The sequence below is a fragment of the Bidens hawaiensis genome, unplaced genomic scaffold, assembly GCF_021521415.1.
Source record: "Bidens hawaiensis isolate Kalapana, Puna unplaced genomic scaffold, B.hawaiensis_p1.1 tig00006270_1, whole genome shotgun sequence".
Taxonomy (NCBI): Eukaryota; Viridiplantae; Streptophyta; class Magnoliopsida; order Asterales; family Asteraceae; genus Bidens; species Bidens hawaiensis.
In genome coordinates this window covers 169,622-196,736 of record NW_027491417.1, presented here as the reverse complement: position 1 = coordinate 196,736, position 27,115 = coordinate 169,622, and the positions used below count along the sequence as shown (strand labels likewise).

Sequence of the window (27,115 nt, the reverse complement as noted above, 5' to 3'; positions counted from 1 at the left end):
ACAATTATTTACTTTATCTTCAATCATTTCATCATCTCATGTAAATACCTGCAACATGTATGAAAATAGATATCTGATCAACACAACGTTGGTGAGCAAAATCATAGTTCGATATATATAATAATAAAAATCAAATTCTCACGTGAACTCGAAAAAACAACAATTAACTTGAAACAATAACAAATAAAGTCTGTTCATCATGACACTAAGTCAAGCTTCTAAGACGGACGTAAGATCTTAATAATGAAGATGAGACCAACAACAATAAACTATCACATTACATTTAACAAATGATTGATCAATACATGTAAACGCATGTATTAGAATTGTGGTCGAGGATGTTAAGTAATAATGATAATGGGTTTTATAATATACATTTGTTTGTGAAACATTTTCATCATCAAACAATAATTTAATTTCTCTCCTTTTCATTTCTCCGTCGTCGGCCTGTCATCTCCATCACCGGATAACTTCCTATTACCACTCATTCATCAAGTTTGATGATTAAGAAGTTATTTCACAAATAAATGAGACGTTATAATTCGTTTAAGAGTTCTTCGGGTTTCATAAGAACAATGACCCATGCAAATTATTGTTTGAGTATAAAAATGTTTCACAAATAAATGAGATGTTATAGCTCATTTAAGGATTATCCAGATTTTGTGAGACCCATATCGACGAATTCGGGTTGAAGAAGCCTCAAATCACAAAACGCAGAGAAGCATCAAATTACAAATCACCGATAATTATATACGTCTTCCCTTCAAAATCAGTCTTGACTGGTTGTGGTTGTTCATTGTTTTTTTCTAAATTTTTGTTTTTCACATCCCTTGTGTTCATGGTTGACCTACATTGATAAACAAAATTGTAAATTCAGAAATATGAAAATTTATACAACATAAAGACAAGTAATTAACTAGAACAAGTAACTTACAAGACTCACAACCACTAGGGATCCTAGACAAATGCCTATGTGGAGGTCGTTCCCTACCATCTCCACCGTTCGAGTGTGAGTAATCATAATTTTAGTAATTAAAATGCAATATAATAACATATTATAGATACAAGTGTCTACAGATAAACTTGGTAAAAGGAATTGTATTATTGTGTATTGTGTTGTGTAATGAGAGAATACAATAGGATATATATATATATAGACTACATAGACTTAATTAGGGCCGACTAATATTGTTGTCTAATACATAGGCCCAATTAGGGCTGGCTATTATTGTTGTCTAATATTCCCCCGCAAGCTAAGGCCGGGAAGCAAGCCTTAGCTTGGACCGTAGAAGAAGAAATCGTTGTGACGATAATGGCTTGGTGAATAAATCTGCAGTCTGATCTTCTGTGGAGATGTAACGAACTGACAGTTTTCTCTGGGCCACCTTTTCTCGAACGAAGTGGAAATCAACCTCTACATGTTTGGTACGAGCATGAAAGACCGGGTTGGCGGACAGATACGTTGCACCAAGATTATCACACCACAAAGTTGGTACGGTCTTCTGAGTCACACGAAGTTCACCAAGAAGCGCCTGAAAACAAGTTAATTCAGCCACAGTGTCTGCAAGAGCTTTATACTCAGATTCTGTAGATGACCTCGATACAATGCGTTGTTTTCGAGCTGACCACGAGACAAGATTTGATCCCAAATATATAGCATATCCGGCAGGGGATCGACGGTCATCTGGACAACCAGCCCAATCTGCATCAGAAAATGCAGAGATAACATTATGAGAAGAGTCTGTATACGCATGAAGATGGTGATCCGAAGTGCATTGTAAGCGCAAGACCAAGGACGATGTGCCTTGAAGATATCTCAGAATTCGTTTAACTGCCGACCAGTGATTTTCAGTAGGAGAATGCATAAACTGGCAGACTTTGTTAACCGCAAATGTAATATCCGGTCGGGATAATGTAACATACTGTAGTGCCCCCACTATTTGGCGATACCGCACAGGGTCATCAAATGCCTTGCTGTCCCCAAGAGCAAGGTTGGCCGTAGTGGTGATCGGCGAAGAAACCGGTTTGGCATGAGATAATTTGGCCCGTTGAAGAAGCTCCTGAATGTACTTCTTCTAGGATAATATCAAATCACCGTTATCATAGTGTATTTCAACACCCAAGAAGTAGGACAAGGGACCCAAATCCTGAACAGCAAAAGTGTGACTGAGTTTACGCACAACATGATCAATGGCCTGGGGATTGTTCCCGGTTAAGATAATATCATCAACGTAGACTAACATGTATAAAATAATGCCAGGAGATGTGTAGACAAAAAGAGAAGGATCTGTGCGAGAACCATGAAACCCAAGTGCCTGAAAGGCAGATGAAAGCCTATGAAACCACGCTCGTGGAGCCTGTTTCAGGCTATAAAGAGACTTGTGAAGGAGGCACACATGATCTGGCTTGGTTGGATCAACAAATCCAGCTGGTTGTTTCAAATAAACTGTTTCCTTAAAATCACCATGTAGGAATGCATTTTGAACATCTAGCTGTCTCAAGGGCCATTTTTGTGTGACGGCTAGGGATAAAACAACCCGAATAGTAGTAGCTTTTACCACAGGACTAAAGGTGTCATGATAATCAATGCCAAGCTGTTGACTAAAACCTTTTGCAACAAGGCGTGCTTTGTACCTTTTAACCGCCCCAGTTTGATCACGTTTGAGTTTATATACCCACTTACAGTCAACAACATTTGTATACTTCACACGTGGAACTAACGTCCAAGTGCCATTACGAATCAAGGTTGAGTATTCTTCCTGCATAGCACGCTGCCATTGTGGAATGCTGCTGGAAACCGTGAAGGTAGGTGGTTCGGTGTCAGTGTAGTCAATGGTAGTGTGAAAAGCTGTGGGGTTGTATGGTTTGGTTGGTTTGGGATTCTGGCGAAGATTAGAGGGTTGGGGACGTGGGGGATTAGGTGGGGTTATGTCAGTGGCAGTATTAGGAGGTTGTGGGGCTGATTCGGGGTTAGGAGTGTGAGTGGAAGGTGGGGCATGTTCGGGTTCAGCCGCGGTAGGAGGTTCAGAAACAACAGAGGTAGGTGGAGTGGTGGTGGAAGGTGATTCGGTGGTAGTGGCAGCAGCGGAGCGGTTCCGACGCTGATAAGTTTGGGTGATAGGAGGTGTGGGAAGATTGATATTTTGAGCTTGAAGAGGGAAAGAAGGAGGATCAGGATAGAAGGAGACATAAGGATCCGGGGACTGTGAGGGCTGCTCATGTGGTTGAGGAGTGAATGGAAATGAGGACTCATGAAACCGAACATGTCGAGCAATATAGATTCGATTAGACGAAGGATCGTAGCATCGATAGCCATGATGTGAGGTGCTGTATCCAAGAAACACACATTGGGTAGAACGAAAGTCCATTTTGTGTTTGTTATATGGACGTAAGTGAGGGTAGCAACGAAACCCGAATACCCGAAGAAAGGTGAGGTCCGGTTTGTGTTTGAAGACAAATTCAAATGGTGAGGTATTCTGATTATGACGAGACGGCATCCGATTGGTGAGGTATACTTCTGTGTGAAAGGCAAAGTGCCAGAAGCGTTGTGGGACATGAGATTGGGCTAAAAGAGTAAGCCCGGTTTCAACAACATGGCGATGGCGTCGTTCAACAGTGCCATTCTGTTCGCTCATGTGCGGACAGGAAAGGCGGTGAATGATGCCCTGAGAGGTGACAAAGGTTGAGAGACTTCGAAATTCCCCACCCCAATCAGTCTGAATAGCCTTAAGCTTTGTTTGAAACTGTCGTTCAACCATAAGAATAAATTGTTTGAAGGTGGGAAGAACATCAGATTTGGCTTTTAAAGGAAACAACCACATGAAACTAGAAAAGTGATCAACACATAAAAGAAAGTAATGGTGTCCATCATAACACGCAACAGGTGCTGGTCCCCACACATCACAAAAGACAAGATCAAGTATATTAGAACTTTTAAAAACTGAAGATGACAAATGCAATTTAGATGATTTTCTAATAGAACAAGAGTCACAATCAAAAGAAGAACATTTATTTGATAAAGGTAAATTATAATGAGATAACAAAGATTGCAAAAGCTGGGAATGTGGATGCCCGAGTCTTTGATGCCATGTCTGGGTAGAAGCACGAACAGTAGAAAAAGAAACTTTGGGAAGCGACCGAATGTTTGGTAGACGAATGGTGTAGAGACCACCGCTACTGGGGCCCGTGAGGAGGGTAGTGCGGGTAAACATGTCCTTCACAGCAAAAAAAGAAGCGTGAAATTCAAAATAAACATTGTTATCACGACAAAATTGTTGTATAGAAAGTAGGTTACGTTTGATTTCAGGAACATGTAAAATATTGGTTAGGGAAAAGGTTTTAGTAGGACAGTAAAGTTTAGAGGATCCAATATGAAGGATAGGTAAACCCTCACCGTTGTCAACATGTAGATTGTCGGCTCCATAATATGGTGAAGTACTGTCAAATCCTAAGAGATCAGATGCAACATGATGGCTTGAACCTGTATCAGGTAGCCATGATCCCGAAGCTTGTGAGCGATAATCGGCAAAGTTAGCTGAAGGTGGTGGGCGTCTCAAAGTAGATGGGTCCTGATTGGGGCATTGAGACGGGATGTGCCCAATACCGCACCTGACACGTGTGCCAAAAACAGTATTTTGATAAGAAGCCCAAGGAAATTGACTCTTGCGTGTACCTCCATTATTTTGATTCCGGTTGTTGGAATAGTCAGTTTGGGAGCGATTGTAGTTCCCACGACTCCGACCATTGCGGTTTTGACCGCAGCCACGAGTACCCCCTCCACGGTTGGTGTAAAAGGCCTGAGCAACAGCTCCTTGGTGCTGAACCTGGAGGCCAAGCTGCTGTAGCAAGCTGGAAAGGGCCTGAGTTTGTTCCGAAGACTGCGTCGGTGCTGCTATAGTGGAGGATGGTGGAGTTGGGGCATCCGTGAAAGCATGTGCTGTAGCAGCAGCCACATATTTCTTGACAACATAATCATGATCAGCCAATAAACTATAAAGATCTTTAAACATGACGGGTGGCTGTCGGTTGAAGACAGTGGATTTGAAGTTGTTGTATTCTTCTCGTAAGCCAGAAACAACAAGCATGACAATGTCTTTGTCCTTCATAGGCTCACCGATATTGGCCAGAGCATCAGAATACTCCTGAGATCTAGTAAGTATGCTGAAATAGACTCATCGCCTTTCATTTCAAGTTTCATCATCTGAGCCTTCAATGTATATTCCCTGGAAGCTGTGTGTGGTGCATAGGCGTGTTCAAGAGAGAGCCAAAGATCATGGGCTGTAGTGCCTTGAACATGGGAAAAAGATGCTTCAGAGATAGTAGATAGGATCAACATACGAACATGAGCATCATTGGATACCCAGGCCGTATATTATGGACTAAGCATGGGCTGCGGTGAGTCTTCTTTATCTTTGTCCTTGGAGGTAGTCGCTGCTGGAAGAAACTGCTGAGGGCAAGAAATCGAGCCATCGACATATCCAATAAATCATTAGTAATCAAGAATGGCTGTAACATAGTCTTCCAGAACCCATAGTTGGTAGGGGATAGCGTAAATCCGGACTTGTGTGAATTGTGTGCTGTCTTTTATGGGGCAGAAAAAGCAATTAGAGCCATGAAACAAAAGAAAAAAAAAAGGAAAATTGGATCTGCTGATGTAGGGACTGCTGTAGCAGTGGACATAATAGGATTAGGGTTAGAACCGAAAAGGCTCTGATACCAAGATAAACTTGGTAAAAGTAATTGTATTATTGTGTATTGTGTTGTGTAATGAGAGAATACAATAGGATCTATATATAGACTACATAGACCTAATTAGGGCCGGCTAATATTGTTGTCTAATACATAGGCCCAATTAGGGCTGGCTATTATTGTTGTCTAATATCTACATACATTACTAATTGAGCGTAAAGCATCACTAATATAATATATGTTAGCAAGATCATCATCTTTGTTATCCTCCTCATCTAAAGTGTATCTACCTTCATATTCTACGACATCAACATTCATTGTTCGCAATTGGGGGGAAAATGTTAGCAAGCATACTAAGTCGATAAACAAGTTACCATCTTTAAAGCTTGGTGCTTGAACATACAAGGGGTTAAAACTTTAGTCACCGCCTCCAAATCCTATGTTGACAACCATGTTATAATCAAATGGTTTGAGTGTCTAACAACATATCTATCTCTTCAACTGGACAGGTAGTCAGGTACACAGATAATTCTAAAGTATTCAATGATGAATGAAGAGGTATGTACCCGCCTCAACACCGAGCAAGGCGGGTCAACCCACAAGATAAAGACATTATAAAGGCACAAAGCCAAAACCTATGCGCATGGCGCATACAAAACATGCTCAGGCATCATATGCCCAGGCACCACACATGCTCAGGCATCATATGCCCAGGCACACATATGCTCGCGCATCACATATGCGCGCGGCGCATATCACATGCTCGTGCATATCACATCTGCGCATGAAACATCTGCGCGTGAGAATAAAGAGAAGACCTCGCGCATCCTCAGGATTGGCGCATATCACACATGCACATAATCGACCTCGTCCTTATCCAAATCAGGATTAGGGCAACCTTGATTGTGCACGTCAGACAACCTTCCAGAAGGTATCTTTTTAAGGAGTAAGAATATGCTGATGTTGACAGTTGCCAAATGAAAGGTCGACAACTCAGCATGACACATGTGCTACCACGTGATTACAACCAACGAGAAAGCGCCAGGTGTCCCAGAGGACACGTGGCGCAGTGCGATTGGAGGAGGCCAACGAGGCTGAGCCCAATCAGTGGAAACCCTAGCACTATAAATACAGCATCAACTCCACTTTGATGGGCACATTCATACTCAATCATTGACAGTTACAAGCAGTGATATCACATTCAATCATATTGAATTACATTCACTCACAGTCAGTTACATACAAACACACAGTCACACAATCATACAGTATTCAGCTATTAAGCAATACTCTCCAGATTCCCTTACTCACACATTATTATCTTCTCCTACACATACTTATTCTCACGCCGGAGGGTTACCCCAAAGAGGACCCCTCTGTCCCTTTCTGAGGGGTAAGTTAACGGCGTTGTTCATTTTGTAGGTGGAAGAACACGGATCCAGAAGAACCATCGGTGAAATAGTACAATCAAAACCCGAGGAAAGTAGATCTGCTACCAGTGAGTAGATCCACGTTTCTTCATTGGCGCCATCCACTGTTACAAACGGCAATCAGATCTCATCAGATCTACATAAAAAAAATCAATCACCAGGGTTTCTGGCGTTCGTAACGCTGATCAAGCTCTGGAGGATATTGAACGTGAGGGTGTCAATGAGGGACAGCAGTTTCTGAGGGTGCCGCGTGATTCTACGCGCGCCACCAGTAACCGTCCCTTTATCACAACCCCTCACGGCCAGACTGAAACTCCTCCAGACGATCTCACGTTACAAAATCTTGCCGGCGCGAAACTGAAAGGACCAATGGGTCCAGAAGAAGAAGCAAATGATCCGAATGAATGGCTTATAAACGAGCAGCGGCGTCTACTGGAAAAGTACAATGAAATGGTCAAACAGAAAAAGCTAGCCGACCAAACACAAAGGCAAGCGTTTGATAAGCAGACTACAAAAAGGGCGCGCGCGCCGGAAGACGGACATTCTGTTCACACTGCACACACTGAGTTCAGTGATGAAGAAGTGCATTGCATGAGGAAGACGCGAGATACTCATGCAGGAGGCTCACAACTCCGCGCGCCTGTGAACATGGCGCCTGGAGCCAGAGCAGATCTGGATCTGCACATGCCGTACAGCCCGCCAGTGAGGGGGCAAGTGGACGTAACCACGCCATACAGGCCGGCCATCTTAATGAAGCACTCAAAATTTACTGAGCGCATCGCTAAGGCCCCCATCCAGCACAAGACCAAGATGCCAAGTGGTCTGGGCAAATATGATGGCACAACAGATCCAGATGACTTTTTGCAAGGTTTCTATAACACGTGAAACCTAGAGAGCTGGACGATGCCAACATGGTGTCACATGTTTGCCCGCTGCCTTACGGGCGCGGCGCGTGTCTGGTTCGAGAGCTTGCCGACTGGGCAAATTGATGGGTTCGAGGAACTATTGGAAAAGTTCCAAGCCCACTTCGTACAGCAGCGCAGACACACGCGCGATCCTGATGACATCATGCACTGCGTGCGCAGGAATGATGAAACGATTGAGGACTACATCACTCGTTTCAATCAGGAGTCTCTGGCAATCGGGGGTATAACTGAGCAACTCCTGCGCGTGGCTTTTATACAAGGCGCGCGCAGTGATCAACTCCGCCGAGCTCTCGTAAGCAGAGATGGTATGCCCACCACTTGGGCAAAACTAATGGAAGCATCGCGAGTCTTCGCGAGAAATGAAAAGCAGATTGCCCAAGATAGGGCAAGAGAAAGAGCGCATCAGGCTGAATCACCGCGCAGCAAAGAGAAGAGGGCCAAACAGAACTCTGTATGGTCCAGGTTGCAACCAACAAGTTTTTCTTCCGCAGAAAAGCAAACGCAACCAAGCTCACCCCAGCCCCAAAAAGATGTTCGTAATCGCGGGGAAGGTGACAAGAGGGAGGGCGGCAGAGATCCTAGCAGACCTCTGCCGAGAATATGGACTCCCCTCACTAAAACACCTTCACAGGTGTTAAGTACTGAGAATGTCCAATTCAAGCCCCCCAAACAACTACACTACAAGGGACCGCAAAACAGTGGCAAATACTGTGAATTTCACAGGTCCCCGGGCCACAACACCGACGCATGCCATCATTTAAAGGATGCGATCGAGAAGGATGTAAAAGCAGGCAGGCTGGCTCACTTGATGAAAAACCCAAGAATAGAAGATGAGCAACTGGAAGGAGCCTCTGCCAGCAAGAAATACAAAAGAATCTGTGTGGCTGAGGGGGGACGACAAGGGCAGACATCAAAAAAGAGAAGCGCGCAAATCCACGGAGATTGGCGCAAGCAGCAAGTTATCTTCCCAAGAATCAGGGGAGGCCCTTCAATCAGCATCCCTCTCGTCATCACCACACACATTGCTCATTACGAAGTGTCAAAGGTCCTGGTGGACACTGGAAGCGAATCTGACATTATGTATGAGCAATGTTTCAGAAAGTTAGACCCGGCAGACCAAGCGCGGCTCGAGATGGTGAACGCACCAATTTGTGGTGTTTCAAATGAAATCATCCATCCCCTAGGTCAAATTCAGTTTGAACTAACTATGGGGGATGATGAGCACAAGCGAGCCGAAGTTGTCAACTTCTTGGTCTTGCCCACCACGTCATGCCACAATATGATCCTGGGTAGGGGAACGATTGCCCAATTTAATGCTGTACCGTCGCCAGCGCACGGCGCATTGGGGTTCCCTACACCAACAGGCGTAACATTTGTTTACCGCGATCATTTGTGCGCAGTGACAAGTACGCCGCGGGAAGGGAGAATGAAACTTCCAATGGCGGACAATGCGCCAGAGAAGTGGATTTTAAACCCAAAATTCCCAGAGCAAACGGTCACAATTGGCGCTACCATTTCAGACGAAACGAGATTGAGAATGAAAAGGTTGCTCACAAAATACACGTCGGTCTTCGCGTGGCAACACTCCGATATGACTGGGGTCCCGCGAGACTTGGCGCAACATTCTCTTAACACGTTCAAGTCGGTGGAGCCAATTGCTCAGAAAAAGAGAATCATGGGGGATGAAAAGGCGAAGGCCATGAATGAGCAAGTTGAGGACCTGTTGCGCGCAAACATCATCCGCCCGATCCGATACCAGACGTGGGTAGCCAATCATGTGATGGTAAAGAAAAGCAACGGGTCATGGAGGATGTGTATTGACTTCAAGGACCTCAACAAAGCATGTCCGAAAGACTGTTACCCCCTCCCAAACATCGACGCAAAGGTGGACTCCGTGGCGCCATTCAAGCTCAAATGTTTCCTGGATGCCTACAAAGGCTATCACCAGATTCAAATGGCGCCACAAGACGAAGACAAGACTGCCTTCAGAACCGACAAGGGTGTTTTTTGTTACACAAAAATGCCCTTTGGTTTAAAGAATGCGGGCGCCACTTATCAGAGACTTATGGATTCGGTTTTCAGTGAACAAATCGGAAGAAATCTAGAAGTCTACGTTGATGATTTGGTGATCAAGAGCAGGGAGGAGAGACAAATGCTCAAAGACATCGAGGAAACTCTTCAGCGCTTAACGGAAGTCAACATGAAGCTCAACCCGAGCAAATGTACTTTCGGCGCGGAAGAGGGGAAATTTCTTGGTGTAATGGTCACTAAGGATGGTTTCAAGGTGAACCCTGAAAAGGTGGAAGCCATCCTTGACATGCCTTCACCATCCACCATGAAGGAGGTTCAGAAGCTGAATGGTAGATTGGTGTCAATCAACAGGTTCCTAGCGAACCACGCCAACAAATCTACCCCATTCGTTAACACTTTGAGGAACTGCTTGAAGAAGAGCCAATTCAGGTGGACGCCTGAGGCTGAGCAAGCTTTCAGTGAGATAAAAGAATGTCTCATAAAGCTGCCCGCGCTCACAGCTCCACTTCCTGGCGAAACCCTTACATTGTACTTGTCAGCTGGAGACCGCGCCATCGGCGCAGTATTATTGGTGGATCGAAAGGGGATCCAAACGCCAATATACTATGTGAGTCAGGTGCTGACAGACCCTGAGACGCGCTATTCCATCATGGAAAAGTTAGTTTTGTCACTAACACACGCGTCGCGAAAGCTTCATAGATACTTCAATGGTCATCCTATTGAAGTTCTGACAGGTTACAACATCCAGCAAGTCTTGCGACGCCCCGCGCTCTCCGGAAGGCTGACAAAGTGGGCGCTGGAATTAGGTGAACACACGATCACCTATAAGCCCCGTCCAGCAATAAAGGGTCAAGTTTTAGCGGATTTCATCACGGAAATCCCAGAGGGAAAGATTGAAGAAGCTCAGCGCGAGGTAGACCCTCCGCGAGCAAATGATGAAGAAGATGTTTGGAGGCTATTCACTGATGGAGCCTCCAACAGCGAAGGGTCCGGCGCAGGCCTCAAATTGGTGGACCCTGATAATCATGAATATACTTATGCTATTAGGTTGGACTTCAAGAGTACCAACAATGAGGCTGAGTATGAAGCCCTGCTGGCTGGTCTGCGCATTGCGCGCAAGTTTGGAGTTAGAAGGCTAGAGGCCCATGTTGATTCTTACTTGGTAGCTGCACAGGTCAATGGCCTTTATGATGCCAAGGAGAACACCATGCCTCTTTATCTAGAGCAGGCGAAAAAGCTCGTTGAGCAGTTTGACTTCTTCAAAATCATACACATCTCGCGCAGCGAAAACAAGGCCGCTGACGCGTTGAGTAAGATGGCATCAACTAATTTTGATCACTTCGGCAAAGATGTCAGGGTGGAAGTGATGAGCAACCCGTCAGTGCAAACGCAATCTGTCCTTGTAATTCATACAACCCCTTCATCCTGGATAACTCCAATAATGGAATTCCTGAAGGAGGGGAAGTTACCGGACGATCGCGCACAGGCGAGAAAGATAAGACACAAGGCGCAGAACTATGAACTACTTGATGGTACATTATATCGACGCTCTTATCTTGGACCGCTCATGAAATGCCTGGATGCTGAAGAAGCAAGCTATGTGATTAGGGAGATTCACGAAGGAATCTGCGGAATACACGCTGGCCCGCGCATGGTGGTTGCCAAGGCAATGAGCTCAGGCTACTATTGGCCAGGCATGTACTTGGATGCGCTAAAAGAAATCCAAAAATGCAAGGCATGTCAGAGCTACGCGCCAAACACCATGCGGCCAAAGAACAACATGATTCCAGTGACCTCCGCATGGCCTTTCCACAAATGGGCCATTGATATTGTGGGGCCCCTGCCGCAAGCGCAAGGGCGAGTGAAATTTTTGGTAGTGGCGGTAGACTATTTCACAAAATGGGTTGAGGCCAAGCCACTAGCAAAAATCACAGCTGAGGCGATGAAGCAATTTATCTGGAGCCACATCATTTGCCGTTTTGGCCTTCCTATGGAAATTGTGAGCGACAATGGCAAACAATTCACTGACAGGAAGATATCCAGCTGGCTCAAAGAATTGCACATCAACCAAATCTTCACTTCGGTCTACCACCCTCAGGGGAATGGCCAAGTGGAGCGCGCGAATCAAAGTTTGTTAAATGGGCTGAAGAAAAGGTTGGAGGGAGAATCCCATTCTTGGGTCGAAGAGTTACCTAATGTCCTGTGGGCGCACAGGACATTAAGCAAAACTAGCAATGGCGAATCCCCGTTCAGCCTAACCTATGGGACAGAGGCTATGATCCCAGCAGAAATTGGATGCCCATCCCATAGGGTACTCATGATGAGCAAGACTGATAACGAGCGCGAAAGAAGATTGGACCTCAACTTGCTTGAAGGGCGCAGAGAAGCGGCTATCATCAATGAAGCCAAATACAAGAAAAAGCTGGAAAAATATTATAATCAGCGCGTTAAAGAATGCCACTTCAAGAAAAATGATTTTGTCCTTCGAAACAATGAAGCTAGCCGCGCAATACCCCCAGGAAAAATGTCCCCCAATAGGGAAGGACCTTATCAAATCTCAGAAGAATTGGGGAAAGGCGCGTACACTTTAAAAGATTTGAATGGAAAAAAGATACCGCGCGCGTGGAACGCAGCACAACTTAGAAAATGCTTCATGTAAAAATTCAAATATGTAATCAAGGCTTTTAAGCCATCATGAATGATGATTCGCGCTATCTTTCAATATTTGTTCTATTACCTTTGCATACATGTTTCACACTTCCTTTATTAATTTGGAGCAATATGACAACACTATATTGACTTCAAAACAAAATAAAACGAAGTAAGACATACATGCGCAAGCCTTAGCTCAAACGCGTTAACGAGTCTTAACTCTAAAACGTCAGGGCCTTAGCCCAAACCTACGAGCCTTAGCTCAAACACGTCAACGAGTCTTAACTCCAAAAACGTCAGGGCCTTAGCCCAAAACAAAGAGCCTTAGCTCAAAACACTCACAAACATCCATCTTACTTCCCGCGCAGCCTGATCATAAAAATCCCTAAACACAACTAAGGCAAAGTACATGCCAAATCATAGTTGTTAAGGTCTCAGGTCGAGGTCGCGCGCGGAATCATAGTGGATATCTGAGTAACACATGCTGACATGTAATGGCTAAAACTCACAATTCCATATAAAAACGCGCGACAACGACGCGCAAAAAAGGAATAGTGAAAAGTCATCGCGCGTGTCAGCATAAACAAGATACTGCGAAACCACTTACAAAATAGGACTATGGTTAAGTAAATAATTTCCTTACAACCTTGTTCTTATTTTAACGTGCAAGCATATCTTATATCTATACAAGCAAACATGAAGAGATGAATGGAAATGCGCAAGATGTGAAAAAGGGAAAAGAAATTTCATTCCATAGCATTGAAATTTACAAGTGTGATGAGTTACAAATTACAAGTATAACAAAAAACAAAAAAAAAAAAAAATTTTAGAAAGATGAAGGGCTTCTCAAGTCTCCACGTCGACGTCAGCCACTTCATCACCCTCATCATCTCCCGCAGCATCTGGCGGGGCCCGCTCCTTATCTCTGAACTGACCATAGTCAAGTTCTTCCTCCTCAATGGAGTCTTCTATCACGACGGTGTCAGGAGCAGATTCTTTCGCCGCGCCAGAGCCGCTGGCAGGGGCAACATCCCCCGCGCCACCATCATCGCCACCAGCCCCCTCGCATTCATCGAGCAACTTCTTTAGCGCGCCGAGGTCGGGCTGGTCAGCAAGCGCAGCTATCTGCAAATCATTAGAAAAGTATTGAGTACAAAACACTTGGAAAATTAATCAAGAAAAATTCATTAAGGTCAAGGTACCTGCACAAGGATGGGGATGGGAGTATTCATATATTTCTCCCCCACCGCGGTTATGTCCGCGCAGGCCGCGTCGCTCTTGTAAGGGTACTCGGATGGGTTCTTCTTCAACATCCCATATTCATACCCATCCGTAAACCCTTCAGCTCGACCCACCAGGCGCGCGGCAGCATTGCAGTCCATCACAAGGGCCTGAAACTCGCCAGAATATTTCATCGCCAAAGCGCAACGAGTCATGCCCTGTGACACCAGCCATTGGCGATCCTGCGCGAGGCCAGCAACAGACGTCTCGAGGGCAGGAACCTGGGAGTTTAATAACTCAACAGTTTCCTTGGTCTTTTTTAGCTCCTCTCTATCAGACGCTGCTGCCGCCAAAATTTTTTCTTTCTCCGCCTGCGCAGCATCAAGTGCTTCCCGGCTAGACGCTGCCGTCGCCAAGGCCTCATCTCTATCGGCCTGCGCGGCCGCCAAATACTTCTTCAGGCGCGCAACCTCGCTCTCCAGTGATGATTTCTCAGTGATACTCTGGACGATAGCTTGGTCACGCGCCTCCGCCTCCAGTTCCAAGTCACGCACTCTCCGCGCGTACTTGGCAACTTCGGCCTCCGCCACCTGCTGCTTCTCCCGCGCAGCTTGGAGCTCATTCCCGCGCTTAATAAAGGCGGTGTTGGCACTTGCTCGGTTTTCGCTGAGCTCCGCCTGGAGTTTCTCAGCTCGTGCGCGAGCATCAGAAAGGTTCCAGGCAGCCACCTTAGCCTCTTGCTGGGCTTCCACAAGAGCATCGCGTACTTTAATATAATCACGATGAAGCTCTTGGGAGGCAGAAAAGAAGGCCGACCCAGTGAAAATGTGATCGTTGAGCAAGTCAGCGCGAGTACGCCCCTCCTGATACCTCCTTTCAGTAGGAGGCACGGCATGAGCCCAGAAGTCCTCGCATACACCCATGGATTGGAAGGAACTGTCTTCGTTAATATTCCATCTCGGGCGGTAAACGTGGTCACCTTCCTGCAAAACACAAGAAATGTTCTAAGTCATAAAAACATACTTATATGGAAGTACGCGCAGCGGAGCAATAAATTAAAACATACCTGCGGGGATGAAGCAGAAAAGTCAGCGCCAGCCCCACCAGAAGTATGCGCTGCGAAGTCTTGTGGCATCGCAGGGCTGGCACGGACTCCGAAGGAGTCTTCAGCTTGAGCTCCCTCATCCTCCTCATCTTCTTCAATAGGCCTCTTCTCCTGCGACCTGGAGGGCCCCAAACCAGCCTCGCGGAGAGGGCTGCGCGTAGGAGGAGGCGAGGGAGGTCTCGACGCCGCCAGTTCGGCGCGCAATACGGCTTCCTGCTCCTTTGTGATCCCAATAAGGGGAGACTCAGCACTAGCAGGAGCAGGAGCAGAACCAGCGGCGCCGGCAACGGCGCCAGGAGTGTCACCAGCAGATTCTGCGCCAGCTACAACTCCTATGAACAAATCAATAACAAAAAATGGTTTATGATTTGATCAAAACAAAAAATTCAGAAGACAATGGCGCAAAACATACCTTCGCGCAATTCTGTTCGCGCGGCGAACATCGCCATAAAGTTCATTCTACCCTTCTCTGAGGGTAGAACAGGGGACTTCGAAGCAGACCCCGGCGCAGCCTCAGCACCTTGTGGCGCCTGCGGCTGATCTGCTACCGTCGCCGGTCCTGCAAACATTCAAAGGCGAAAAGATTTAATAATAATTCAATCAGAATCCCCCTCATTGAACCATTATGGGTAACCAAAGTATACCTTTCGCAGGCGCGACACTGCTTCTCTCTTCAGCCGCGCGAAGGGAGGAGGTCACGCCACCATACCTCAAGTGGACAGGAGGCCTGCCCACTTTCACAGGCAGGGAAGCTAAAGAAACCTTGGTGGTAAACACCTGGGTTTCCTCAGGTCCCTTCGTTTGAGCATGGGGATGAGCGACAGGGGTGTCATCTTTCTTCTGTCTCTTACTGCCCCCTGCGCCAGATTTCCCCTTAGCTTTGCGCTTTAGTAGGGGCGCCTCCTCTTCCTCCTCCTCCTCTTCCGCGAGCTCCAGCTCGTAGTTTTCGAGCGCATCTGCAAATACAAGCAACAGAATTGTTAATAAACTTTGGTATTCTAAAGGAATAAGCATAAGTGTGAAGGCTTACCAGGCGCGTCGCTATCAAAGTCAAATTCCAGATCCACAGGGATGAACATGTCATCGAAGCGATTTGGGAACCCCACCTCCCCAGCGCCCAGCGGGACGGAGCCACCCTCCACTTGATCGTCGTAGGCGGCGTGGAAAAAGTCTTTGGTTACTGCGCAAAAACAAGACAAATAATATCAGCAAAGGCAAATTTTATTAACGCGGAAATAAAGCAATGCGATAACTTACGCAAGCCGTCCACTTGGATGACAGGCTCCGCCGCGCTGTCGGTCCACAGCTTACTCATGCCGACCCCCACCAGCGCCTCCTCGCGAATTTTCTTGGCGGGGGATGGTTCGGCGGTCAGTTTCTTAACCCAGGCGCCGGTTGGGTTCTTAATAACATCCGCATCCGCGGGCGCAGAATCGATCGCGCGCATCGTCATGCGGATGGGGATTACACCAGCCCTGATGTAGAAGAACCTCTCAGACCAGTCATGAAGGCTCTTGAATGACACGGTGCTGCACTTAACCTTCTGACTGCGAGGAATAAAGGAGATCCAAGAATCTTGGATCTTGGGCTTGTAAAAAAATTGAAAGCGCCGAGGGGTGGGCTCCTCGCGCTGTGATTTGCACATGAACTCGAAATGAGTCATGCGCACAAGTCCAAAAGGATGGACTTGGGATATATGAATCCCGAAAAAACGTAACACCGCGCCTACAAACCTTGTCATCGGAAGACGAAGGTTGCAGTGGGTGAAAAAATGGGTGTACAGTGAAATATAGCCGGGAGGCGGGTCCGCCGCCGTTTGCCCGGCCATAGGCAACATGCAGCCAAACACAGGGAGAAAACCCTGTGACGAGATGAGGCTGTCGAGATCGGCCTGCCTCAGTTTGCAGGGGATTTCATTCCACCTTTTCGTGGCCTTGGTCCTCCCTACTTCCTCCGATGTGGTCTCAACAACCCTCTTCCCCTTGCCCTTTTGCTTCAATGTCGACATCACCACAGATTTCACACGACGTCTTCGAGAGGCAACAGAGGTGATTGAGGGGTTAGAGGAGTCTGAGCTATCAGACATACAATAATAACAGCAACAGATAACAGGGTATTCTGAAGCAATAACCAGAAAATCGAAAAGATAGAAGCTTTGGAGAAAACAACAATGAAGATGAAGATAAAAATTTTTGCTAAGGGCCTGCTTTTATAGGCCCAGGAGAGAGAAAAGTGGCAACTGATCGGATTTCACGCGCCCCCACTCGCAGGCATAAGCCAACGAGGGCGCGGCACGTGTCCCTAACACTGTTGAGGGGACATAAAAACGTAACGGACCTGCCACGGAGCAGAGACGCGCCCCCACTCGCAGGTGCAAACCAATGCGAGCGCGACACGTGTTCCAGATAGCTTTGCGAGGGGACATGAATGGCAACTGTAGCACCTCGAGCACACGAAACGTCTGACACGTTTACGGCGCACGTCACCACCAACCAACCACGTGTTTGGACCCTTCGTTTCAACCAAATGGATAGAACTTCGCGCAACGATGGAAACAACCAAGAAAACGACAAAACCCCATTAAAAAGACCAAATCAGTAAGTCTAATATCTATCTTACCGCGCTAGCGCGAGATAAGACACACATTAGACTGGGGGGGCTTGAAGAGGTATGTACCCGCCTCAACACCGAGCAAGGCGGGTCAACCCACAAGATAAAGACATTATAAAGGCACAAAGCCAAAACCTATGCGCATGGCGCATACAAAACATGCTCAGGCATCATATGCCCAGGCACCACACATGCTCAGGCATCATATGCCCAGGCACACATATGCTCGCGCATCACATATGCGCGCGGCGCATATGCGCGCGGCGCATATCACATGCTCGTGCATATCACATCTGCGCATGAAACATCTGCGCGTGAGAATAAAGAGAAGACCTCGCGCATCCTCAGGATTGGCGCATATCACACATGCACATAATCGACCTCGTCCTTATCCAAATCAGGATTAGGGCAACCTTGATTGTGCACGTCAGACAACCTTCCAGAAGGTATCTTTTTAAGGAGTAAGAATATGCTGATGTTGACAGCTGCCAAATGAAAGGTCGACAACTCAGCATGACACATGTGCTACCACGTGATTACAACCAACGAGAAAGCGCCAGGTGTCCCAGAGGACACGTGGCGCAGTGCGATTGGAGGAGGCCAACGAGGCTGAGCCCAATCAGTGGAAACCCTAGCACTATAAATACAGCATCAACTCCACTTTGATGGGCACATTCATACTCAATCATTGACAGTTACAAGCAGTGATATCACATTCAATCATATTGAATTACATTCACTCACAGTCAGTTACATACAAACACACAGTCACACAATCATACAGTATTCAGCTATTAAGCAATACTCTCCAGATTCCCTTACTCACACATTATTATCTTCTCCTACACATACTTATTCTCACGCCGGAGGGTTACCCCAAAGAGGACCCCTCTGTCCCTTTCTGAGGGGTAAGTTAACGGCGTTGTTCATTTTGTAGGTGGAAGAACACGGATCCAGAAGAACCATCGGTGAAATAGTACAATCAAAACCCGAGGAAAGTAGATCTGCTACCAGTGAGTAGATCCACGTTTCTTCAATGAACATCTTCTACAGCCTTCAATTATCGTAGTTTGGGTAGGACCAGAAATAAAACACTTGTTTAGTTTGTGTTGTTAAAATGTAGTGTTAATCATCATACCAATCACTATTAACATAACATTTGACGAATGATGTCACTAATAACGATATTGTCTTTCTTAATCAATCGTCCCTTACCTGATGTATTGAACCATATACAAAAAAAGATTACAAACTAGTAACCAATTAAATAGTTCAACCCAGTAATTTGCTCTAGTTAACCGTAAAGTGGTGTACCACCTTTTCCGAATAGGACAGTACCACTGTTCAGAGTAAGGCGTTTGAGAACACGATCGTGTACCACAAATCTAACACCGTTGACTATGCAAGTAGTGCAAGAATATGCTTTAAGGGACCATGTACCGATGACATTGATTCATTATACAGTTGAGAGACTTATCTAGCTACTATTAAGACATGATGAAAATTTCGTTTTACATTTCTTTCAGGAAAAAATATTTAAATTCCTTGTATGATGGACAAACATAATATTCAAATTATACAAAACAAAAACTAGATTAATAAAAAAATAAAAATGCTACATAAGTAGCTTTTAAATTCACCGTTACAGTTGTCATGTACGTTATCCTCATGATTTTTTGGCATCTTCATAAATAAAAGAGGATGTAAGGGGAAACCAAATCTGAACCGGTGGCTGATTAATCGGTGTTTATCCGGTGATTTAGGAGAAATCCAATAAACAAGGGGCGGTTGATACAGGTGACAACGGTGGTTGATGCATGAGAGGGAGGTTAATGATGATTAGTGGTAATCGGAAGTTAACTAATGATGGATAGGCCATGATAGACCGACAATGGAGATGAAAAGATTACACAAATAAATGAAATGTTATAATCCGTTTAAGGGTTATCCGTATTTGATGAGACTTATAACCCGCGCAAATTATTGTATGATGATTAAAAGTTTTTATAAAAAAATGAGATGTTATAACGCGTTAGCTATTCGGGTTTGATGATACCTATGACGTGCTTATTTTTTTAAAAAAGCATAAAAATTCATCATTTAAAATTGAACTATATGTTTTAACTCAAAATATTTCCTTACAAACATAAAATAAACTAAATTAAACAAAATTTTAACTATACCTTCAAAGTCTTAAAAAAAAAAAATAAATTAAATATCAATAACTTTGACGTGATGTTATTGGGACAAGTTATCGATACTCGGAAAAATTTTGTGACGACAAGTCGTTGCCTAGGTGTTGCTAGTAAATGATGAAATCCCTAATAAATAAATAACGATGTAGGCATTTCGTCCCTACATGATTTTCATTTGACGGCTAATTTGTTCCCTCTCCTACTCAACCTATGGCTTCACCATGTCGTCGCTATAGGTGATGCAAAAAAGGAAAAAAAAATCGCTTCACCCCTGCCGTCGCTACAGGTGATCTATGCCGACAACAAATGTAGTCTTTAAAGGGTTTGTCATACCAAATCAAAATTCTTGTATTGATATAATAGAGATGGTGTTTCTATAGCATGTCCCTTTATATTAATCTGCATTTTAACTAGGAACTGAATGCCTTGTTTTGAATCAGACGACTTGACAGGAACTCCTTGAGTGGGAATGTCCCGTCAAACATAAACAATCTTACCAATCTTCAACAGATGTAAACTCCACAACATACCTCAAACACTATAATTTAATTTAACATTTCACATTTGATGTTTGACAAACTGTTTTTATAGATTCCTGTCACATAATAAACTGACTGGCCCTCTACCCAATCTCACAGGCATGAACGTCTTGAACTCTATGTAAGTCGTATCAAGACATTGTTGCATAAGCTTGTTCAAAATAACAACTCACTTCCTCACACATTTGCAGTGATTTCAGCAATAATACTTTTGATTATTGGTCCGGGGCACCGTCATGGTTTTCAACTCTAGAGACTCTCACAACCATGTAAGCAAACTGATTCAGACTAAGACATCTTACATATCTCACCCAATCAGTCCAACACGCCTTTTGTTTTCAGTTTTGTTTTTTAAATTAGCGACTAATTTTGCAACGAGTTTTGTTTAATATCTCACCCGATCAGTTCGTAGTTCCTTTAATTTCACTTTTTGTTTAGCTACTATTTTTGCAACTAAGTTTGTTTTCAGTCGTTATATTTTAGACAATTTTGTTTTGGTCGTTAGTTCACTAGCAATTTTGTCAAGGTTGATAAGTTTGCGACCTTTTAATATTGTATCTCTAATGCTGCCCACTCATAAATTTGGGTCACATTTGTTGTTTTACATGTAATAGTGCAAACCGATAACTTATTTATCCTCAAATGTATCTACGCAGTAAGATGAACCGCACAAATCTTAGAGGAGAACTGCCTGCTGCTTTGTTCAGCAAGCCTCAGTTGCAAAATGTGTTAGTACCTCTGCTTGTTGAACGTTTTAATATTTACATGCTACTGTTGGATTAACTCAAAAAGTTTTTCTGACAGTGATTTAAGCCACAACTCGATAAATGGCACCTTAAATATTAGCTCAAATCCTAGCACACAACTTCAACTTGTTGATCTTCGAGATAACCAAATAGACGACTTCACCCAACGAAGTATATATAAAGAGAGTATTGGTTTAATGTAAGTTTCGGAACGACATACCATTTGCATGTGTCTTTTATATAAGTGACAAAATGAGCGAGCTGGATAAAAATTAGTTTTGTTAAATGTCATAATGGGTTGAGGTTGGATGGGTCACGGGTTAAACCCTAAACATTTTCTATTCTTTATTTTTCTTAAATGGTTTCCAGTTTAGGTACTATTGCTACACATACTACTTAATACAATAATAATTTTTTATTTTTCTCATTATGGCATTTTGGGTTGTTCGATGTATTAAAATCCTACTTTAGACATTTTTTTATTATGTTTAACATTTTCTTAATGGTTTTGTATTTGCTTGTTTATTTGACTGAAACTTGTAAATTATGATTGCAGACTGGTCGATAATCCAATATGTAGGGAATATGATGTGACAGACAAATTTTGTTCCCCTCAAACAAATATTACTACATATTCGACACCATGGAACTACTGCCCGCCTCCTTCATGTGGTCTGGGTCAGGTTTCAAGTCCCAACTGTCAATGTGCATGTCCATACATAGGATCAATTTTCTTTAAAGTTCCATCCTTTTCTTCGCTAGAAAACTCCACTATTTACATTTCCCTTCATGATTCACTGATGACATTCTTTCATGAAGCCGGTCTACCTGTAAATTCATTGTCGTTACAGAATCCAAGAAGAAATATGGATGATTATCTTGTGATTGATCTTAAATTTTTTCCATATGGGGAACCAAGTTTTAATAGGACAGGGATTCTTGGGCTCGCGTTCGCATTTAGCAATCAAACATTCCAACCCCCAAAAGAGTTCAACATCTACTATTTCATTCCTGAACCTTACAGTAACTTCTTGAAGGGTAATGTGTTTCTGTATCCATTTTAATTAAACTCATACTTTTGTTAAAGTGTTTTTCAACTTGTGTTTCTATTTCTTTACCATTTTGCATAGATAATGAAAGTACCAAACACAAGTCATCTAAGGCTGGAGTTATCACAGGGTCAGTAGTTGGTGGTTGTGTGCTTGTCGTGCTATTTGTTCTTGCAGGAATGCATTTTTTTCGTCAGAAAGAACGAGCTGAAAGACCACCACAACAGAGTCAACAGTTTGGTAAATATGGTCATAATTGCACTGTGACAACTTAAAAAATATGCATATTTCTCCTAACACATTAAATCTTCATAAAAAATATTTGTACTTAAATGATGTAAACACAAAAAGTTTAAATGAAACCCGACTTATAATTACATAAACAATGTAATTTTTAATATTATTGTTTGAACTATAATGGCATCTTATGCTCATACCAAATTGGTAAAATACTTGTAGCGCTATGGGACTCAACCAGCAGCGGTGGTGGTGTTCCTCAGTTGAAAGGAGCAAGATCCTTCACCTTTGAAGAACTTCAGAATTACACCAACAACTTTTCACCGAGTAACAACATTGGAAAAGGCGGATATGGAATGGTGAGTGCTTTTAGTAAATTATACCCAGATTTGTACATGCGAATGATCAAAAATGTTGTTTAGGTATATAAAGGAAGTCTTCCGAATGGGCAGCCAATAGCAATCAAAAGAGCTCAAAAAGGATCATCTCAGGGTGGGCTAGAGTTTAAAACTGAGATCGAGCTTCTTTCAAGAGTTCATCATAAGAATGTGGTCGGTCTCATCGGATTCTGTTTTGATCAGGGTGAACAAATGCTGATTTATGAGTATATCGTGAATGGTACCCTCAAGGATAGTCTTTCTGGTACTCATATTTAACGTTTTTTCTTCTATTTATGTTTATGTAACTACCAACTAAAAAATGTTAAGAATAGTCAATATAGTGTTTTCTTGCCCAACAAAAGAGAGCTACTATAAAAAGCAATCTACTTGGGACATTACCAATCTATGTGAGAGTATTGATAATGGGGTTCTTTACTTTTACAAATTATTTATGCCTTTAAAAATTGTACCGGTACAGCTATTTTACATAGCTAAAGGTACAGAGTTTATAGCAGTCTCAATTTATTAGGTCGAAACGAATTTACACAGGGGGGTCGGGTATTAGGTTGGACTGGATGCAGAGGCTTAAAATAGCACTTGGAGCGGCAAGAGGTTTGCAGTATTTACATGATCATGCTGATCCCCCGATCATACATAGAGACGTTAAAACAAACAATATCTTACTCGATGAACAATTAGTTGCAAAAGTTGCCGATTTTGGACTATCCAAGCCATTGAGTGATGCAGATAGGACTCATGTAACCACTCAAGTAAAAGGGACCATGGTTAGTAACTCTTTTGTATAATGTGTGCTCCTTTTAGTATTTCATTTTTATTCATCCATAATCCATAACATAGTATATTCAACGAATGTATAGTTCGAAAATGGACAGTTTGGGAGTGGGATTAGGCTATCCGATTTTATGAATTATATAAGTATTGTGGATAACTTTTGACGTATTGCACATTGGTTGATCTTGCTTTAAACTGTTTTCCTTTTACAAATTAGAGAAGTAGACTCATTCATATAAACAAGTGCAATTTCCATCATTTAATGACTTGTTAGCGTATTGATGAATGTAGGGTTACATGGATCCCGAGTACTATATGACTCAACTTTTAACTGCAAAGAGTGATACTTATAGCTTTGGGATTGTGATGTTAGAGCTAATAACTGCAAGAAACCCAATCGAGAAAGGCAAGTACATTGTGACGGAAGTGAAAGAATCAATGAAAAAGAATCAAGAACTATATGACCTACAAGATATCCTTGATCCGGTTATTGGTTTGAGTAGCCCACTCAAAGGTTTGGAGAAGTTTGTTGATATTGCTCTTAGGTGTGTTGAGGATACCGGAAATCAGCGACCAACAATGAGTGAAGTCGTGAAAGAGCTGGAGTACATAATGGAAATGTTGGTACATAGCTCCTTGTCATTATCAACTTCTGCAAGTTACGGAGGATGGAGTAAAGATTATAGTAATGATAGCCTTTTATATTAAGCGAAGGTTCTTTACCCTCAAAGTTGCATTCAAATTAACATTCCTTGTATTTGACTAAGGTGATGGATATATATATAGGAAGATGATCAACATAAAGCTTCTTCTTAGAGAGAAAACTAGAGAACTAATAAAAAATTATTTTTAATTTAATTAAAAAAAATATTTTTTATTTTTTTTATTTCATCCTTCTTATATGGTGTTATTCTTCACTAGAAAAAATATAAATATGAAAAAAAAAAACTCGTAGTGCACATATGCAATACACTGACTTTTTTGTTATTGCATATGTGCACTATTGTGTATTTTATTTGTGCAATAGTGTTGAATATCATATATACAATTGTTTGTAATTTATATGTGCAATAGTATTATATTATATGCAAAATTATAAAAAATCGATATAGTGCATATATGAATTAGTGTTGGATTACATATATGCAATAGTGTGTATTGCATACAAGCAATGGTGTTGTATTTCCAAAAATTAATAGTGTGTATTCATTCTATAATACAATTGTGTTGTATTATATGCACAATAAAAAAAACTATTGCACATATGCAATAAACAATATTGCACATATGCACAACATCGACAATTTTTTTAGAAGCAATATCAACTAGTTAGAAAGATGAAAGAAAAAAAAATACAAAATATGTTTTTTTAAAAGTTAAAAATAATTCTTTATTAGTTCTATAGTTCTCTCTAAATCCAACCCCGATATATATATATATATATATATATATATATATATATATATATATATATATATATATATATATATATATATATATATATATATATATATATAGATGATGGTTCGGGAGAGAAGTTATCTTAATGCGAGAAGTGTGAGATGTAACATCACGAAAATAACAGATCAAAAATGCCCAATTTCAAAGTCCAAGAACTAAACTTGAAAACTTGTTTTTCTGTCTGATCACGATACGCGCTACCTTGAGACCCAACGTCATCGCGTATCGCGATGACGTGGTCTGACAGCAGACACGTGCCCCACCACGTGTCCCCACGTGGCATTGAGTATCTAGCCACGTGACAAACCTATGAGGTGATACGAAAGGCCTAGTCGCGATACGTGATGACCTCCAAGTAGGCCCATCGTGTATCGCTATCCAATAAAGTAATATTAATAGATCCGTTAACCCATCGCGATACGCGATGGTTACTTGGCAAGATCCATCGTGTATAGCGATGGGTTAGCTGATCAACGCATCAGCCCTCATTCTCACTTCACAACTCAAGTCTCTCTCTCTAGAAATCAATTTCTCTCTACCTCGTAAAGCGTGCCCCGACCCTACCTCGAAATCCGTGCCGAAACCACGAAGTTTGCCGAAGAAGCCCGACGACCGACATGCCTTAATTTATGCGCAATAAGGTGTTGATTAAGATTATTCAAGAAACGTTAAAGCGTTGAAGTGCTGCTCGAGAGTCTAGGGAATATAAGCTACCCAAGGTATGGATAATACCCGAATAAGATATTAATATAATATTAAAAGGCTTAGACCCCAGTCGAGGTTATACTCGATGCCCCGGGAATAAACCAAAAGAAAATATAACAAAGAAAATATAAATAAAGGGATAAAGAAATAAATATAATTCTTTGTTATCAATAAAGTATTAAGTGTTATTTAAATGATTTTAAATAATAATAAAGAAATGAAGTATACGTTTTTTCGAGAAGAATAAACGCAGTGTAAGAAATATAAATGATAATTTAAACTATAGGTTTGCATATCTTTAAATAAAAGAAAAGTGGTATTGAACTAAAGGGTCGAATAGAAAATGTAATTGAGGTAAAGATTATACAAAAGAGACTAAAGGTCTTAAGCTAGATTAAAGATCTAGTAATAACAAAAAATTATACTCGTACTAATAGTCCGAGATAGCTCAAGAAAGATTAACCGATCAGTGAAGTGAAGCTGATTCTTTCAAGGTGAATACGCCCAACTTTTATAACTTGTATTATCAAGTCAAATAAATGAATTACACGATATTACGCATCTCTAAAGCATTATGAACAAAAGTAATCGCTGGCCCTAAGGCTGTCGTATACTTTTGTTTGGATCCTTACATATGTGGTAGACGGTGGGCACACCGCGCCATACCTGGTTATATGCCTCGCCACGATGGGCCGGACCTAAGTTATGTCCGAGAGAGGGTAATCATGTGTATATTGATGGTAGATAAGTAATCTCGAACGTTGCGTTGTTTGCTGAGCGGTTCGAATTGAACTTAAGTTTATAATTGTGTTTTATGATTTAACTTGATTATTCCTAAGCCACGATGGGCCGAGACCTAATTTATGTCTCGATGGGTAATTAAGTAAATAGAATATTTTATGCGTTAGCTTATTCACCAGCATGTGTTGTTGACGTATTTTTAAACTGTTTTTGCAGGTAAAGAAGATTAGATGCTTGGCAAGACGAAGTGACATCTAGGCGATCTAATGGCTCATATGATTTTGTTGAAACTTTAAATGTGTAAATGGTGGTTTGTTAAATAGGTAATCATTTTGTAAACATTAACCAGGAACTTTTAAATCCCGTGTTTTGATAATATGTAAATATAATTATTTTAATCCACGCAAATATTTTCGCATTAAAAATGTAACTCTAATTTATTTAAAACGGTACCAACTGTTGGTCGCACGCCCATCCCTAAGATGGGCTTGTGACAGGTTGGTATCAGAGCAATCTATCTTAGCGAATGAGCTATTACTTAATAATACCTAAGCTTCGATCCAAGTGAATAAGAATTTCTATTATTTGGTTTATATAATTAGGGATA

General features: G+C 42.6%; 1 protein-coding gene across 2 annotated transcripts in view; it reads left to right on the top strand.

The window, feature by feature from the left end:
* The window catches only part of LOC143631931 (leucine-rich repeat receptor protein kinase HPCA1-like), a 28,396-nt gene extending 4,087 nt beyond the window's left edge, over positions 1-24,309 (top strand). For both annotated transcript variants that reach the window (XM_077100546.1, XM_077100545.1), the window contains 11 exons: positions 20,299-20,370; positions 20,450-20,518; positions 20,589-20,666; positions 21,054-21,125; positions 21,202-21,342; positions 21,700-22,181; positions 22,274-22,432; positions 22,652-22,788; positions 22,852-23,071; positions 23,359-23,594; positions 23,893-24,309. In XM_077100546.1, coding sequence (XP_076956661.1) covers positions 20,299-20,370; positions 20,450-20,518; positions 20,589-20,666; positions 21,054-21,125; positions 21,202-21,342; positions 21,700-22,181; positions 22,274-22,432; positions 22,652-22,788; positions 22,852-23,071; positions 23,359-23,594; positions 23,893-24,309 — 2,083 coding nt within the window. The remainder of the gene's footprint in view (positions 1-20,298; positions 20,371-20,449; positions 20,519-20,588; positions 20,667-21,053; positions 21,126-21,201; positions 21,343-21,699; positions 22,182-22,273; positions 22,433-22,651; positions 22,789-22,851; positions 23,072-23,358; positions 23,595-23,892) is intronic.
* The last annotated feature ends 2,806 nt before the right edge of the window (positions 24,310-27,115 follow it).